The sequence below is a fragment of the Pelophylax lessonae genome (assembly GCF_965119305.1).
Source record: "Pelophylax lessonae genome assembly, chromosome: 5".
In the NCBI taxonomy this organism is placed as follows: Eukaryota; Metazoa; Chordata; class Amphibia; order Anura; family Ranidae; genus Pelophylax; species Pelophylax lessonae.
Window position 1 is genome coordinate 352707891 of NC_138772.1, and position 17417 is coordinate 352725307.

The window sequence follows — 17417 nt, forward strand, 5'->3', positions numbered from 1 at the left end:
CTCTGCGGAATGTCCAAGGTGTCAGGCTCCTAGGGGGGATTTTTTCCATATGGTGTGGACATGCCCCAGCGTCCAAGTCTTCAGGAAGGGGGTTTGCCGACTCATGGAGGAAAAACTGGCTCTTCCGAAAGTCTGTTCTCCTGACAGGTGTCTCCTTGGAAACCTGTCTGAGGAGGGCCTCCGGCAGTCTCAGAAGGTGTTGTCTCGTATTCTGTTCTTTTATGCTAAAAAGATGATTGCAATGCAATGGAAGAATCCTGACCCCCCCCCCCCCTGTGGGGGCTTTGGTTTCTCTTATTAATAATGCATTACCTCTTTACAAGCTTACCTATTTGGCTAGGGGTTGTCCCAAAAAAATTGATAAAATACAGTATGGCTGGTCTGGGTAGACTCGGTTTCGGGATCCCTGGAGGTATAGAAGATTGTGGGTGACCCACGTGATTGTGGGTGATCCTGTAAACTCTGTTTATATATTCTTAATGCGGTACTGGTACTCACATTGCACTTTTGTTTCTGTATAGGTTGGATGGTTGGGCGGGAAGGGGGTTTACTTTTTGATTCAGTTTCAAGATGGTTTAATATGATCGCTTTTACTGATGGCTGTATGGTCATTATGTATGTATTTTCTTTTTATTTACTGTCTTTTGTAAACTGCTTTGTTGCCATTGTTTTTTGGCTGTTGTATGTATACCTTTGTATTAATAAAATACCTTTAAAAAAAAAGAAAAAAAAAGAAAGAAAAAGAAAATATCATTTTTAAACTTTCCATAAATGTTTATCTTGGTCATTTACAAATAAAACATCCACTACTAATCCATTATTATCCAGAAAAGTAACTGAGAAGTTTGAAAACCCAATTTTATTGCTGTTCTTTTTTTAAAGAGAATGGGCCAGGAGTGTGAGGCTACTACTACTTGATAGACATAAGGACCTAGACTAGGCTAATTGGAGCATATAAACTTATGGAGAAGCTGGCCAAACACAAGCCTCAGGGTGGATCATCGTGTCTGCCTTTGTGAATGGCAACATAGGCTTGTGGTCAGCTTAACCTGCTAAAAATAATATTATTCAGGATTTATATAGCGCCAACAGTTTCTACAGTGCTTTACAATCTAAAGGGAGACAGTACAGGTACAATACAATAAATTACAAGAGGATTAGGAGGGACCTGCTCATAAGAGCTTACAATCATTTAGCGTAGCTCTGCATATTGAGGATGATTTCTAAGAGGTGTATTTCTAGAAAAAAAAAAAAAAACTGTAGAGCTATTTGTCCTGTAAAACTGCGTATACTTTTGTTTTGTGTAAATATTGGATCTGCATTCATAATAATAGCATTAATCAGGAAAAGACTGAATTATAGCCACTAGGTGGAGCTGATGATAAGAAAACATGCGTATTTGCTGATTTTGTAAGCTCCATTTGATGGACATAATTCTGTATTTTTCTGATTTACGCTATGTTGAAAAAATAACATTCATCCTGGAGAGTAAATAGCCTGGCAAAATTTGATTTTGCAGATATACGCACAGAACAAATGTAAATGCAGTATTACAGGACAAATAGCCCTATAAATAGCCTAGTAACATTTGATTTTGCTGGCATTTGCACAGAATGAATGTGCATTCAGTTTTGAATGATGAATAGTTCTTTAAATCTTTTATAAATACACCCTAAGTGCCTGTTTTAAAGCCAAATACAGGTAACGCTGCTCCAGGTGGGTCTGCTGGGCTGGAAATGAACAAACATCCAAACTGAGGTGCACACCCTGCCTCTGCTGCAGAAAATCATGGATAGAAAGGATGAGAATGGCTGCACTTCCCGTAAGATGCAATTCAAAAATATTTATTCAGGAGAAAATAAAATAAGCACAGATGGTACAAGGCTTACAGCAGAGGACAAGAGGCGACGCATTTCACACAACTTGCGTGCTTTGACAAAACCATGTCGAGTGCCTGTTTTAAAGCACTGCATTTTGAAGGTTTCAATGTCTATGTATCAATCATTAAAGCTATATTTGCCAAATTGTTATAGAGGTAGTGGTGCGCTTCAGGGGTTAGATGTTAACTGAATCTCTAATCAAATGGGTGAGTGTAAGGTGCATAAATGCCAATCAGAAAGTGCTCAGTTTAAGGGGTATGCTCATAAGTGAACTTGTTGAGAAATTAATGGGTGATTATAGATGAGGGTGCGTGGTGTTCCCAAAACAATGTATGTGTCAGTGAGTGGATCAAATGTCAACAAAATCTTCCTTTACACATGTGATGTTAATAATAATGAAATCTTCCTTCACACATAAAATGAAATTAAAAGAATACTAGTACATAGTGTTTCCCAAGGTGATGTGTGTATCAATCAATAAATCCAATAAAAATCCAATAAAAAAAAATTTTTTTCCTTCACATATGAAATGATAAAATCTACCATGAAAATGTAAACAAAATATGAAACTACAATCCAGTGATGACAATAAGATGAATATATAGGTGCTCATATAAAGTGCTGCATGCTTCTTCCAATTGCCATATAAAGTGCTGCACAGTGATTCTAATAGGTGAAACTAATAGATCAACACCACTGTGGGGTGCCTAAAATATACAGTTATTGCTAAAATAAAATCCAGACAATATATATTGTTTTCCAAAAATCAATCTTGTGTATATTTCCTCCTTTGTGTCCGTGCTTCAATGGTTAAATAAAGTGACTTCAATCTCCTCCACCTTGTGTGTCACCTCTATGTGCGCTAAACTCTCACCTTAAAGGCAAGAAAAATATGCCTCTGGTATATATCCAGACTTTAAATGGATGTTTCTCCTTTTGCCTCAGTTTGCTTAAATCCAGATCATCCGTCCTGTTTTTCCTTATAAAAGACTTCCTGGATTCCTATAGGTGACCATTTAGGTTCGCTGTTCTTGTTCTATCCTCCTTATTGTGGCTCAGAAACAAAGGGCTATCATGGTGTAGTATATTTGAACTTTTATTTATCATATATACAAATTTGCACTTACAGTGTTGTAGAAATAAACCAGCATAAGTCCAAACAACCGCCGCTATGGAGATCGGGCTCCGTAGTAATGTCACTTACGGGTATATGGCTCCTCCTACGCGTTACGTCACGAGGTCACGTGACTTCCTCAGGGAGTCATTTAACATCTAACCCCTGAAGCGCACCACTACCTCTATAACAATATACATTGAACTGTTTAGTATCAGTATCAGTGGCGCTGCAGCAGGGAGTCTCTAATCACCTCAGACAGCGCAGGGATCACACACACCCTTCTGTTATATTTGCCAAACTTTAAAAATTCAACATATGGACCTATAAATCTTGTGCAAGATAATATATACAGCGGGTAAAATAAGCAATGAACACATTACCATTTTTTCTAGGTAAATATAGGCGCTATTGACATGAAGTTTTCACCTCTTGTTGGTAACAACCCATGCAATCCATACATGCAAAGAATACCAAAACAAATACGTTCAGAAATTAAGTTATGTGTAATAAAATGGAATGACACAGGGAAAGAGTATTAAGCACACTAACTGAAATGTAATACTTTGTGCAAAATATATTGTTGGTAATGACAACTTCAAAACACCTCCTGTATGGAGAAACTAGGCGCATGCAATGCTCAGGTGTGATTTTGGCCCTTACTTCCAAACAAACAGTCTTTAAATCTTGAAGGTTCCATGGGCCTCTTCTATGAACTCAGATCTTTATTTCTTTCCATAGATTTTCTATTGGATTCAAGTCAGGTGATTGCCTGTGCCATTCTAACAGCTTTATTTTCTTTGTTTGAAACCCATTGAGAGTTTCTTTGGCTTTGTGTTTGGGATCATTGTCTTGCTGAAATGCCCACCCTTGTTTCATCTTCATCATTCTGGTAGATGAGATAGCAGCAGATTTTTATCAAGAATGTCTTGGTACATTTTTCCATTTATCCTTCCTTTAACCGCTTGCCGACCGCTGCACGACTATTTACTGCGGCAGTCAGCCCCGTACAGGCAAAGCGACGTAGGGCTACATTGGTCGCCCACGAGCCTCTAGGGGGCGAGCACGCGGCTCCGATGTCCGCCGGTCACGCGCGATCTCCTGCTGGAGAGGGAGAAAGGCAGGCGGCTAATGTAAACAAAGCCGCCTGTCATTCTCCCTGGTGTAACAGCAGAGATCATACGATCCTGCTATGTAGGATCATATGTCTCTGTGGTTACATCAGAAGCCACGCCCCCCCACAGTTAGAATTACGCCCCTAGGGATACATTTAACCCACTAATCACCAATAAAGTTAACACCTTCCCTGCCAGTGTAATTTTTACAGTAACAGTGCATATTTATAGCATTGATTACTGTAGTAATGTCACTGGTACCCCCAAAAGTGTAAAAAATGTCAGTCAAGGGTCCAATCTGTCCGCCGCAATGTCGCAGTCCCGCAAAAAAAAATCGCAGATCGCCGCCATTACTAGAAAAAAAAAAAACAATAAAAATGACATAAATCTTTCCCGTAGTTAGAAGACGCAATAACTTTTGCGCAAACCAATCAAAATACGCTTATTGTGATTTATTTTTACCAAACATATGTAACAGAAAACAAATTGGCCTAAAATGTTAAAAAATTGTGATTTTTAGTTTTTTTTTGGGGGGGGGGGGGAATTTCATATAAAAAAATGTGAAAAATATTGTTATTTTTTCAAAATTTACGCTCTTTTTTTGTTTATAGCGCAAAAAGTAAAAATCGCACAGGTGATCAAATACCACCAAAAGAAATCTCTGTTTGTGGGAAAAAAAGGACGTCAATTTCATTTGGGTACAGCATCGCACGACCGCGCAATTGTCTGTTAAAGTCACGCAGTGCCGAATCGCAACATAGGCCCTGGTCTTTGAGCAGCCAAATCCCCGGGGGCTTAAGTGGTTAATGATATGAAGTTTGGCAGTACCCTAGGACCAGGTTTGCACACATCTCTCAAGGGATTTTGGTCCACTCTTTTTTACAGATCTTCTCTAAATCCTTAAGGTTTCTTGGCTGTTGCTTGCCAACTCAAAGTTTCAGCTCCATCCATACATTTTCTATAGGATTAAGGTCTGGCGACTGGCTAGGCCACTCCATGACCCTAATGTGTTTCTTCTTGAGCCACTTCTTTGTTGCCTTGGCAGTATGTTTTGGGTCATTGTCATGCTGAAAGACCCATCCATGGCCCATCTTCAGTGTTCTGCCTGAGGGAAGAAAGTTCTCCAAGATTTTACAATACATGGCCTCGTCCATTGGCCCCTCAATGTGGCAAAGTTGGTCTGTACCTTTAGCAGAGAAGCAGCCCCAAAACATTATGTTTCCACCTCCATGCTTGACTGTAGGGATGGTGTTCTTGGGGTCATAGTCAGCATTTTTCTTCCTCCAAACACGGTGAGTCCCTCTCCTCAAGAAGTGAAATGTACAGTCATGCCAATGAACATCTAAATGATTTAGAGAAGGATTGGGGGAAAGTGCTGTGTTCAGATAAGACCAAAATTGAGCTCTTTGGCATTAACTCGCTGTTACCCTAAGAACACCATCTCTACAGTCAAGCACAGAGGTGGAAAAATGATGCTTTAGGGGTGTTTCTCTGCTAAAGGTACATACCAACTTCCTCACATTGAGGGGCCAATGGACGGGTCATTAATACCTTTCCAAATGAATGTGAAATCCATACAAAATTGATGCATGTATGAACAAGTCCAAAAAAGGTATTGCTGACCACTTACCATTACCACTGTACTCTCAGTAATGATATGTTACAATGCATGTGATATGTTAAAGATATGTTACAACGCATGTGTAATTATATCTAACGTGTAATCTTCTGGTATAGCTCAGTGCTGAGCGTCCTATAGTGTGGCCTCCCTCTCACCGAGGTGCTTGTCTCCCGGTAGGAGTACTTCCTAAATGACCAATGTAATGGTCCCTTTAAGAGTACTGCCTCCTTGGTATTGGTTACTCCCATGCCATGTAGGGTAAGGCTTACCTTTTTTACCTTAATAAAATGTGTTATTGATGATTTTACACTATTGGAAGCATCCTCTTCATTCTTACCAGGCAAGGGATTCACTCATGCATCAATTTTGTATAGATTTCACATTAATTTGAAAAAGGACTGTCACTCTTCACATTTATTGTTTTTATTCTCATATATATGCTATATTGTTTGCACACTGATATGATGTTTATAATGTTCTGATTATAATTGCATATCATAGGATAACACAATGTATACTTTATATTGTTGGTTTTGAGCACTTTATGTTTGTATGACTAGGTGGTAGCGCTGGACATACCGTATTTTGATTTACCATTGGGATACATTGTAGGAATATAATTGTGTGCACGCAGCAACCACAATAACTTCACACAGTGGTATTTTGTTCACAGTCATACACACATCCATATTTTCATTAACACACTAAGTTTTGTTGTTTATTTATTTTACACTTTTGATTTGAACACTGTATCTTGAGGGTTGAGTACCAGATGTGAAATAGGGAGTGCAGAGGTTATTCTAATTTACATCTAATAAAATATGACTATGACATCAGACCCTTCAAAATGACATACGTCAATGACAGATTTGCTTAAACCATATAAAATGAAATAACCCATTTAAAATGGTTTGTTAAGAAAAAGCCATATTTTTCGTTTTGGATAGATCAGTCAAACCAGTTTTTAATCCCTCTTGTCCAGCCCTGGCATCCCTATAGCTGGGTCTTTATGCCCAGGGGCAGGAAGGCCCGACCACGTGGCCCTTCGCATGGTCACATGCTTGGGAGCTGGTCCTGACACCTCCTGATCATTACTAGTAACCGGGTCACTGTGCTGAGAATTCCCAGTGTATGCACTCTCACCAGAGAAACCTCAGTCATTCATGGACGCATATGTAGAGCATTTCATGCTAAAGTCCATTTTCTTTCCTGCTGCACATATGCAATACACGGACAGCAAGAGGTTGAAGCGGAGCTCCACCCAAAAGGGGAAGTTCCGCTTTAAGCACTCCTTCCCCCCTCCATTGCCACATTTGGAATGTCATTTTTTTGGGTGGAGCGGGTGCCTAGTTTTGACAGGTGCCCGGTCCCACTTCCGCTCGAACTGCTTAGGCAATCCAAGCAAAAGTTCTCCTTTCCCCCCTCCCTGCAACCTTCTGGGACACATCACAGGTCCCAGAAGACTGCCCAACCATTAAGGAGGCGCAGCGCCACTCACACATGCGCAGTGCTCAGCCCACTGTGAAGCTGCAAGCTGTCACAGCCGTGTGCCCACACTTGTAATGCCGGCACCGGGGAGAGGAAAAGGAGAGAACAGAGGGTTCGGGCAGCCCCATCGCTGGATCCTGGGACAGGTGAGTCTGTGCTTATTAAAAGTCAGCAGCTACACTTTTTGTAGCTGCTGACTTTTAATAAACACAAAAACATCTGGAATTCAGCTTTAAGGGAGTAATGCTGGCCTGGCCATACACTAGCCGAAATATCGGACGAACTCATTTTCGAAAAATGAAAACTCAGCCATGAGAGCAGACGACCGTGCCATCATGTAATGACTGAATTACGAAAGTTAAATCGTTCAATGGACATAAATTAATTCAGTTTGTCACATATACCTAGTGCAAACGGGTCGGCCGAGAAACACATTAACCTTTCAATTTATCGTTGGTTTATCGTTCGGCCGGCAGATTTAAAAAAAAAATTAAATGCAAAACAGCATGGGGTAAACTAACAGAAAATTTTATTTGTACAACAACTTTAGGTTCAAATGTACAGAAATTTGTGGATATTCTTATTAGGCAAGGTATCACAATCCTGATCAAATCCTGCTTTGTCGATATCGTCAGTAATAAATCTGCATATAGTAACACCATCTGAGGGAAACCCAATTTTAAAGCAGAACTTCAGCCAAAAGTAAAAAAAATAAAAATGACCACAATCCATTAAAATAACAAAACCAGCTTTTCTTGTATTATCTTTAATCCAGAGTTCCCCCCGCAGTATGTTTTACTGCCACAAGATGTCCTCAGTCTGATGCACAGCATCATTCAAACACAAGTCATCCTGGACCCACCCCAGCCAATGACTGGATGGTGAAAAGAAGAAGCATGCTTCTTGTCAGCAAATGAAATGATTGGCTCCTTGTACTGCTTTTTCCTCTCACACTCCAGCCCTGCTGTACAGGGAATGCAAGAGGCTAATACCAGGTGAAATGAAGGTACTTATACAACTTGCGTTGAAAAAAAAAAAAAAAAATGAATAAAGTGTTACTAAACCCACAACAGTAAAATCAGACTGTATATGCATTAAGGCATGCTTGTTATACGCACTGAGGAACTTAAGGGGGTTAATCCTCTGCATGGTGTAAAAAGATGTTTGATCCTGCCTTCTCTGATCCTCCCCTTCTTCCACAGTCCCCACTCCATCTCCTGATAGTACAGAGCCTTGGAGGCATTCTGTACCTGCTCAGTTTGGTATATATATTGCTAGAGCTTTTTTTTTTTTTATTATTTTTTTATTGGGAGGGTGCTTGTGGTCAGCACAGGGCCAATCAGCACTGTCCAGACCAGGGGTAGGGAACCTATGGCTCGCGAGTCAGACGGGGCTCTTTTGATGGCTGCATCTGGCTCGCAGACAAATCTTTAATAAAGGGGGGCGTGTCCGGACGTGAGCCACGCTGGACATGTAGTCCCAGAGCTCCACCGCGTCTACCACTCAATCCAGTGCCATCTGCATAGCTGTGCCCGGTGCCAAGGAGATTTCTGCACCCATCGATGGTACACTTTGTGGGCTACCCACCACTACCCTCAGTTCATCTCTGGGTGACCGGATTGCTGCGCTACGGACCCCGCGGCCTACTCGCGGTACCGCCGCTGGCTAATGTGCTGTGCATCTGAGGGCCTTGACAATCCCTGCCCGGTAAGGAGACCTGCCATCCGCTCCCTGTGCCCTGACAGACACGATCTCCTTCCCCTCTGACACCCAGGGACCCGCTGGAGCTGGCTCTCACATCCACTTCGGAGGCCTTCAGTGGCTTGCCGCCATTTTCTCAGGGCCTATACTCACCTCCATCACTCGCAGGCCTGCAGGCGCTTAACCACTCCGGCCTCATTGCATACCTGCCTGCTCTGCTCTCTTCCCGACCGGAATCCAGGCACTTTCAAATGGCTCCATCTACTCACTGTATAGCTGCGGTCCATGAATATGAATATTAAATAAAGGTTCCCGACCCCTGAAATATAGTGTATGGCTCTCACGGAATTACATTGAATTACATTGAAAATATGTGGTGTTTATGGCTCTCTCAGCCAAAAAGGTTCCGACCCCTGGTCCAGAAAGAGGGTCAGGGCTCTTGCAGCCTTTATAGGACAGTCAGAGGAGAATGAAAACTCCTCCTACAAGCTTTAACCAGACACTGATAGAAGTCACAAGACTGCTATATACTGCTGATGAGAAAAGTTTATATTTTCTAAAATTATTACATTTCCATCTTCTGTGTACTGTGGGAGAATAGATATAGTGAATGCAGGGTCCTGGGTTTAGTAACACTTTAATGATTACTGAACTGCATTTATATGTATATTTTATATCTGTACGGTGTTCAGTGTTAAATACTGTATAGTCATTAGGCACCTTCAGCATTTGCCTATTTATACTTCTCTTCTTCTTCTTCTGGTGACTGGGCAACACAGCACATACATATCTTCTGTGTGTACAAAGAAATGAAACCTACAAAAAATAACACATAACATTGGTGATTATAAATACATCTCCTTTTACAAATACTTTTTAATTTCTCATATGATGTGAAGAACAGTTACATTGATTGAGGTCAGGGTTGTTTTTATACAGCAAAGCTACAGATGATCTGCAGCAAGAGATGGTTTCTTGATCATGCTACCTATCTTCAGATGACAATGGAATGTCTGAACACAGAGGGGCACAAGCATAAACTAAAGTTGCAGGCTAGTGTTAGGGAAGGAGTAAACAGACCAAATGTCCTGGGACTAAGGTCCTAAAGGACTGCCACACAGATACTTCATAAAAAGATAGCATGCATATCTTGCCAATTTTGCATAAGCCAAAAATTGGATCTTCTTAAATTAATAAGCATTATGAAGTATCCATTGGGCAGAGCACATCAGCCTCCTTATCCCTCTCGGTTCCCCTGCCACTAGGATCTGTGTTTTGACCTCACTCCTCACTTCAAATCCTGGTGTGACTATTTTTTACATAGTAGAACCTGCAGGGGTGAGGGGGCTGGGCAAAAGACACTCTGTGGGCATTCCATTGCCAGCTATAAATCCAAAAAAACTATTTAAAAGACCTAAATTTGTATCCACCATGGGGAATGAATTATCTTTAAGGTGTACATTTCCACACACCACACTAAACAGCCAAACACTGATTAACATAAACACTAATATTAATTGCAAATGCTATAAAATGGTGGAAAATTGAATTGATCTTCATAGGTCCGCCCTATAACAGTTTTTACTGGTACAGGATGGCACCTCTGCGCCCGATCACGTATATATACAGTATATACGTGATCTGGCTCTTTCAGGTAGTAGACGCAAATGAGCGCCAGTGGCAGGTTGCTCCCGCTGTGATTATACACAGCAGGAGCTGAGCGGCGTGTAGCGCAGACTCGATGTCCGCCGTCACTTGCCCACCCTTTGTTACACAGGCAGAACTGCGGTCTGCCTTTGTAAACAAGGCAGATTGTCATTCTGTCAGTAGGAAAGGCATGAATCTTGAGTTCCTGCAAAGCAGGGAGAAGGATCTATGTCTCCCCCTAGTGAAAAAACCTTCCATAGTACACAGAAACACTAGCTAGGTACACAGTTAACCCTTTGATCACCCCTGATGTTAACCCCTTCTCAGCCAGTGTCATAAGTACAGTGGCAGTGCATATTTTTATCACTGATCATTGTATTAGTGTCACTGGTCCCCCAAAAGTGTCAGAATGTCGGCCACAATATTGCAGTCCAGCTATTAGTTGCTGATCACTGCCATTAATACTAGTAAAAAAATGTAAATAAAAATATCACATAGTTTGTGGAAGCTATAACTTTTGCGCAAACCAATTAATATATACTTATTGGGATTTATTTTACCAAACTTTGTAGCAGAATACATATTTGATTAAATTGATGAAGAAAATGGAAAATTGTCAAATACTTACCGTCATTTTCCTTTTCTGATTAACTCCATGGCAGCATATGTTTGGGTAGCCCTGCCTGCTCTCCTACCCTATAGGACCCACTCCCATAAATCTTTGCTCCCTTTAAGCATCCATGTTCTGTAACTAGCCTACTCAGGAACTGGGAGGGAACTCCCGCTGCCATGGAGTCCATCAGGAAAGGAAAATTATGGTAAGTATTTGACAGACCATTTTCCGTTTTTCTGGCAGACTTCATGGCAGCATACGTTCGGGAAATAACTCGCCATACACACCGGGTGGGCAGATGCTGAACAAAACATTTAATTGGTACCATCAACAGACAGTACTTGAACACAAACATTAACAGAAGATTAGGCAGCCAGTTCAACACAATAATGGGACAGGAAGGTGTTGATAGATGACCAGGAAGCTGACCTGCAGATCACTTCAGGAGCGACATGCCTAGAGACTGCCCAAGACGTAGAGACACTTCGGTTTGAATGTGCCGTCACCGCCTCCGGAGGAGCCAAGCCCTTTGCTTTGTATGCTTACTGAAGAGCCTGAACAATCCATGCAGCACCGCTCTGGACGAGGCACGCATCCCCTTTTTCTTCCCATGAAGAACGAAGAGAAACTCTTACTGACGGAAGGAAGCCGTGGCTGCCAGATACTGCTTCAGGGTATCACCCACATCAAACGGATGGACCAGAGAGTCTTCCCCTGTCCTAAAGTTGGGAAGAACAATGCCTTGGTTTTTATAAAAGACAGAGGTTACTTTGGGAGTCAACCCCAGCATAGGTATTAAGACCACTCTGTCCGGGAAGCAGGTTAGGAACGGCTCTCTAGAGCCTAAGCTTTGGATCTCGGAGACCCTCTTTGCTGATGTAATGGCCACCAGGAACACGGTTTTGAGTGTGAGCTCCTTAATTGATAGAGGCCCGCTAGAGGCCGAACTGACTGAAGAGAAGAAATCCAAGACCAAGGGAAGGTCCCATTTGGGAAATCTTGGCTTCCTTTGAGGCATAAGTCTCATTGCACCCTTGAAAAACTGACTGACCAGCAAATGCCTAGCCCAAGACACTCCCATGAAGGCTGAGATGACTGACACCTGCACCGGAAGTGAGCTAACCGACAGGGACAAATCCAAACCTGCCTGTAAAAGCCTAGAATATCCTGGATCGTAGGTGCCTCATCTGGGCCAGCCCTAGGAGACAAATAGCTAGAAAACTATGACCATATTCTCTCATAAACTCTATTAGTGCTACTTCTCCGAGTGTTCAGAAGAGTAGGAATAGCTTCTACCGGACATCCTAGGGCCTCCAACCTCCCCCTCTCAAGAACCAAACCTTGAGATGCAGAAGTGGCGAGCACAGGTGTAGAGTAGAGCCCTGAGACAACAGATCCGGCCTGGGAGGTAGGGAGATCGGGGCCCGGTAACTGAGCAGCGTCAAGTAAAGGAAACCATGGTCTCTTGGGCCAGTATGAAATTATTGCCAGGACTTCCACTGCTTCCATGCTGAGCCTTCGTAGAAATTGAAGAATAAATCAGGACCAGTGGGAAGGCATAGGCTCTGTGAAACATCCAATGGTCCGTGAGGGCATCTACCCCAAAGGCCTGAGGATCTCGGAACCTTGGGTAGTATTTTCATAGCTTCTTGTTGCATGGAGCCGCAAAGAGGTCGACCTCTGGGAAGAACCCCAGGGACTGAACTCACTCGAAGACTTCTTCGTGGAGAGACCACTCGTTGTTGAGCGTGATCCAAGAGAAAGTCCGCCTGTAGGCTCTGTACCCCCGGGACATATGCTGCCGATAAATTGGACAGATTCCTCTGGGCCCAGAACATATTTAGCTCCACCTCCTGGAGCAAGAATTAGCTGCAGGTTCCCCCTTGTCTCTTCACATAAGCCACTTCTATTGTGTTGTCCAATCTGAGCATCAACGAAGATCCCCAGAATCAGATGATAAAAGGCCTGAAGCGCCCTGAAGGCAGCTCAGAGTTCTAGAACATTGGAGACTACTCCATGGGAAGGAAAGGTCCATCTGCCCTGTGCCATTTCTGACAGACAGTGAGCTCCCCAACCCGTACTGCTGGCATCCAAGGTCACCGTGACCCACGAAACAGTAGCTATGGAGTGACAATTGAGCAGATTCTCTCTTAGCATTTACCAGGGAAGGCACCTCTTCATAGTTGCAGTTAGATAGATACGTTGGACTAAGTCCCCTGATGTCCACTACTGAAGAAAGCCTTTCTGGAAGGGCCACATCTTCCATAATGCCCACTTCACCCTGGGGGCTGTGGCTACTAGAGTCCCAACTATTTTCAGGCACTGTTGGGCAGTGAGATGGGAGTAAGAGAGGGCAAGCGCAATCCTGTCCCGGATTACCAGAATCTTTTCCTCAGGCAGAGAGATGGTACCTTCCGCTGTATTAAACTGAGCCCCCATAAAAATGAGAGACTGAGTGGGCACCAGGTGACTCTTGTCGATATTCAGGATCCACCTGAACTCCTGGAGAAACACGATGACTTGGCCTCTGTGCTCAAGGAACTGGGACCTGTCTTAGGAGGAGTAGATCGTCCAAGTAATGATGCACCCTGGTGGCCCTGACTCTGATTAAGACCACCACTGCCAACAAGACCTTCTAAAATGTATGAGGCGATGTAGAAAGCCCGAAGGGGAGACAAGTAAACTGGAGGTGAGTCCGCTCTCTGGCGAAGCGGAGAAACGTCTGAAAACCTCTTGATGGGAAACATGAAAATATGCGTCCTTTAGATCTATGGATACTAGCCAATCTCCTGGCTGGCCTGAATGCTGGATTGTCAACAGAGATTCCATTTTTAATTTTTCTTTGCGGATAAACCGGTTTAGATGTGTGAGGTCTATGACGGGCCTCCTGGCGCCGTTCTTTTTCCGGACCATGAAAAGAGGTGAGTAGATTCCTTCCCCTCTTTTGATCTCTGGAATGGGAACCACTGTGCCCTGAACTAACAGGAAATCTACATAGGAAAGAAGAGTCCGACTTTTTTCTTCTGATGAAGGGAGTGAAGTGGGGGCGAACTTGAGTTCGGGGTTGCTGTCGAAGGTCCAGGAGTGACCCATAGAGACCGTTTTGACAGTCCAGGGGTCCCGGATTGAGGCCGCCCAGACATGCCGAAAGTGGAAGAGACGAGCCCTCGCCCAACATGTCTGAGGGGGCCCAATCTCAAAAGGACTTCGCAGCCTCTCGATCACCAGACGAATTTCTTTTGAGGCCTTCTGAAATGAGGACTGCCTAGATTTCCAGCTCCTTCCAAAGCTTTTGCCGGGCTTGTAGCTACGCGCCTCCCTGGCGCGACCTACATTTTGCTTCCTTGGTGGAGCTCGTTTTTGGCCAATCAGGCGCCTATCCTGGGGGAGGAATCCCGACCTACCACCAGTGGCCTGAGTTATAGCACTCTCCAAATTGTTCCTAAAAAGAGAAGAACCCTCAAATGGGATCCGGCACCACACCTGCTTAGACGCAGCGTCGGCCATTCAAGGCCGGAGACAAAGTGTGCGCTTGGCGGTAATGGAGGATAACATAACCCGGACCAAAAGGCAGATGATGTCAATGGATGCCTCGCCCAGGAACGCCAAAGCCATCTTCAACTCCTGAATGGGGGAGCTCCTGGCCACTTCCTCCAAGACACTTCTGAGGGTCTCATCTATGCCCTCGGTCCAAATCTCCATTGCTTTAGACGTTGGGGCCAGGGCTAGGACTGGTTTTCAGGCCATGCCTGCTGTAAGATAGACCCGCTTAAGATCAGAATCAATTCTTCTTTCCAAAGGGTCTTTAAAGGAAACCGTATCCTCCAGAGGAAGAGTTACGTGTTTAATGAGCCTCATTACGGCCGCATCGACCAGAGGAGGAGACTCTAAGTGCTTGACCTCCTCCTGTTTAAACGGATAGAGCTTCGACATTTTAGAGATCATGGAATTCTTCCTCTCCACCTTGTTCCACTCTTCAGTGTTAATTTCCCCCAATTCTCCTATGAATGGAAAATCCATACGCTCCATGCTTAACTGTTTGAAGAACTTCTTCTGTTTAGGGAAGAGACCGCTGGATCTTCCCAACTGAGGGCCTCCCTTTCCGCCTTCACCAGAGAAGGAACAAGGCCAAGATCGAACCCCAAACAGGGATCGTCCATTTCCGAATCGCTCTCCGACAACAAGCCTCGGCTGGGAAAACTCCAAGAAATCATGACCTTGAGCTTCTCTTTCAGAGGCAGGACTGAAGTTGCACTTTGGCGGGTGACTCCAAAGTCAGACAGGGAATCTCTGAGGACATGTCTCACCACAGACTCCAGATGCTGGTCCATGCTCCCACTTTCACTTTCTGGAACCTGCAGGCCACATCCCCAGCATTTCTTTTCCCAAGAATGATCCGAGTGGCCGTGGGCTCTGGATGGAGAGGCCAGACCTTCACCACGGTGCCTTGAGCTGGAAGGGGATCTACGCCTTGACCTGGAGGAGGAATGCCGGTGCTGCGTTTTTAGATGGCGATCCTCTTTGCGTGCATTATGCTGCGGATCGGACCTGAAAGAGCTAGAGAGAAACATACTAGGGAACATAACAGAAAGAACAGAGGGAACAGAGCCTCCCACCCAAAAAGTACCTGCCATGTGTGGGCTGGCCACATGGGGGCGGAGACGTCTCCATCATAGCTGTAGTGCAGATACTGAGGACAGAAGATAAATATGTAACACTGTACCTTTAAGCCGGGGGGGAGGACTGAAGGAGGAGAGGAGACATTCCTCCAATACAAACCTAATAGCAGAGCTCCTTGTGCCTGGGGAAGCCACTGAAACACTACTGGCATTCCCACCAGCAACCAGGCACTTTTCCCTTTTAAAAATGTCGCCGCCAGCGTGGCGAACTGCGCATGTGCCAATGATGTCACACTGCTGCAACTGCGCATGTGCGACCAAGCCTTGCTTTCGGACCCAGCCGCCCATGCGTAGATCGGGCAAACAGACCCGGAACCACAACAGAGGCCAGCCTGGAACGCAGGCAGCTAGGAAAATGACTCCATACCCCCCAGTACCCCAGGAAAGATAAAATACACAGCCCAAACCACAAAGGGAGGGGAGGAAGGGGGAGGATGCTGCAGAAGAACCGCTAGGCGACCAGGGAAGGCTCATCCACAGAATAATCAGAGAAGAAGAGACACAAAAGAAATAAGGTAAGGACCATACTTGCTCAGCACTTCAGTTTAGGCACGGACACATATCAACACCGGTCTTCGGGCAACACAGGGGCACCGGCAGCAGCTGGGCTTTCTGGTCGCACCAAATGCTCCAGCACAAGGTATCTTCGATTGCCCCCTCCATACCCAGCTAAGAGTAAGGGCTTAGCGGAGGTAAAATGACTATGCCGTGGCCATCCATGCCGAACCATTCACTTGACATCCGTTGAAGGTAGGAACGCACCTCTCCATGTGCTTTCCAGAGGAGGACAAAAAAGGAACATGGATGCTGAAAGGGAGCAAAGATTTATGGGAGTGGGGGCTGCCCGAACGTATGCTGCCATGGAGTCTGTCATGAAATTCAATTTTTAAATTTATTTTTATTGGCTGTGTTTTATAGCAGAATGTAAAAAATGTTTTTTTTTTTTTAATTGTTTTTTTTTTTTTTGTTTATAGCACAAAAAATAAAAAAACGCAGAGGTGATCAAATACTACCAAATGAAAACTCTATTTGTGGGAAAAAAAAGGACAATTTATGTGGGTACAGTGTTGCACGAATGCGCAAGTGTCAGTTAAAATAGCAGAGTGCTGTATCACATAAGATGACCTGGTCATGAAGGGGGGTAAATCTTCCGGAGGTGAAGTGGTTAATAAACACTTAGTGGTCTATTTATAAAGAGCATAGCAATTCGCCCAGTGAAAGTACTTATGTATATTGGTTATGTGTGAATGGTGGCATAAAATGAATGCTTATAGGGTTGGGTATTTCTTGTTCTGGTCAAATGTTTTCTATTGATTTAAACCAGAAAATACTGCATTCGGCCACTAGATGTTGCAAAGTATCATAAATGGGAAATATTCTATTTGACAACTAGATGGCGATATGTATCATAGAAAATCTAAGTGATAATTAGCACCATCTAGTGGCCAAAATTGAGTATTTTATGCTGTAACGGAGATATGTTACGCAACTTTTTTTTCTTTTATAATAAATACACCCCTGTGTATGAGTTTATATCCTGCTGTACATTTTTTCGTTCC

The 17417-nt window shown here is 43.7% G+C and overlaps 1 protein-coding gene across 1 annotated transcript in view; it reads right to left on the reverse strand.

Moving 5' to 3' along the window:
• Positions 1 to 9540: 9540 nt before the first annotated feature.
• Positions 9541 to 17417, reverse strand: part of LOC309556248 (Y+L amino acid transporter 2-like) — a 52513-nt gene continuing 44636 nt past the window's right edge. Inside the window, exon 9 of the mRNA XM_082258662.1 lies at positions 9541 to 9735. Coding sequence (XP_082114788.1) covers positions 9653 to 9735 — 83 coding nt within the window. The 3' untranslated portion in view covers positions 9541 to 9652. The remainder of the gene's footprint in view (positions 9736 to 17417) is intronic.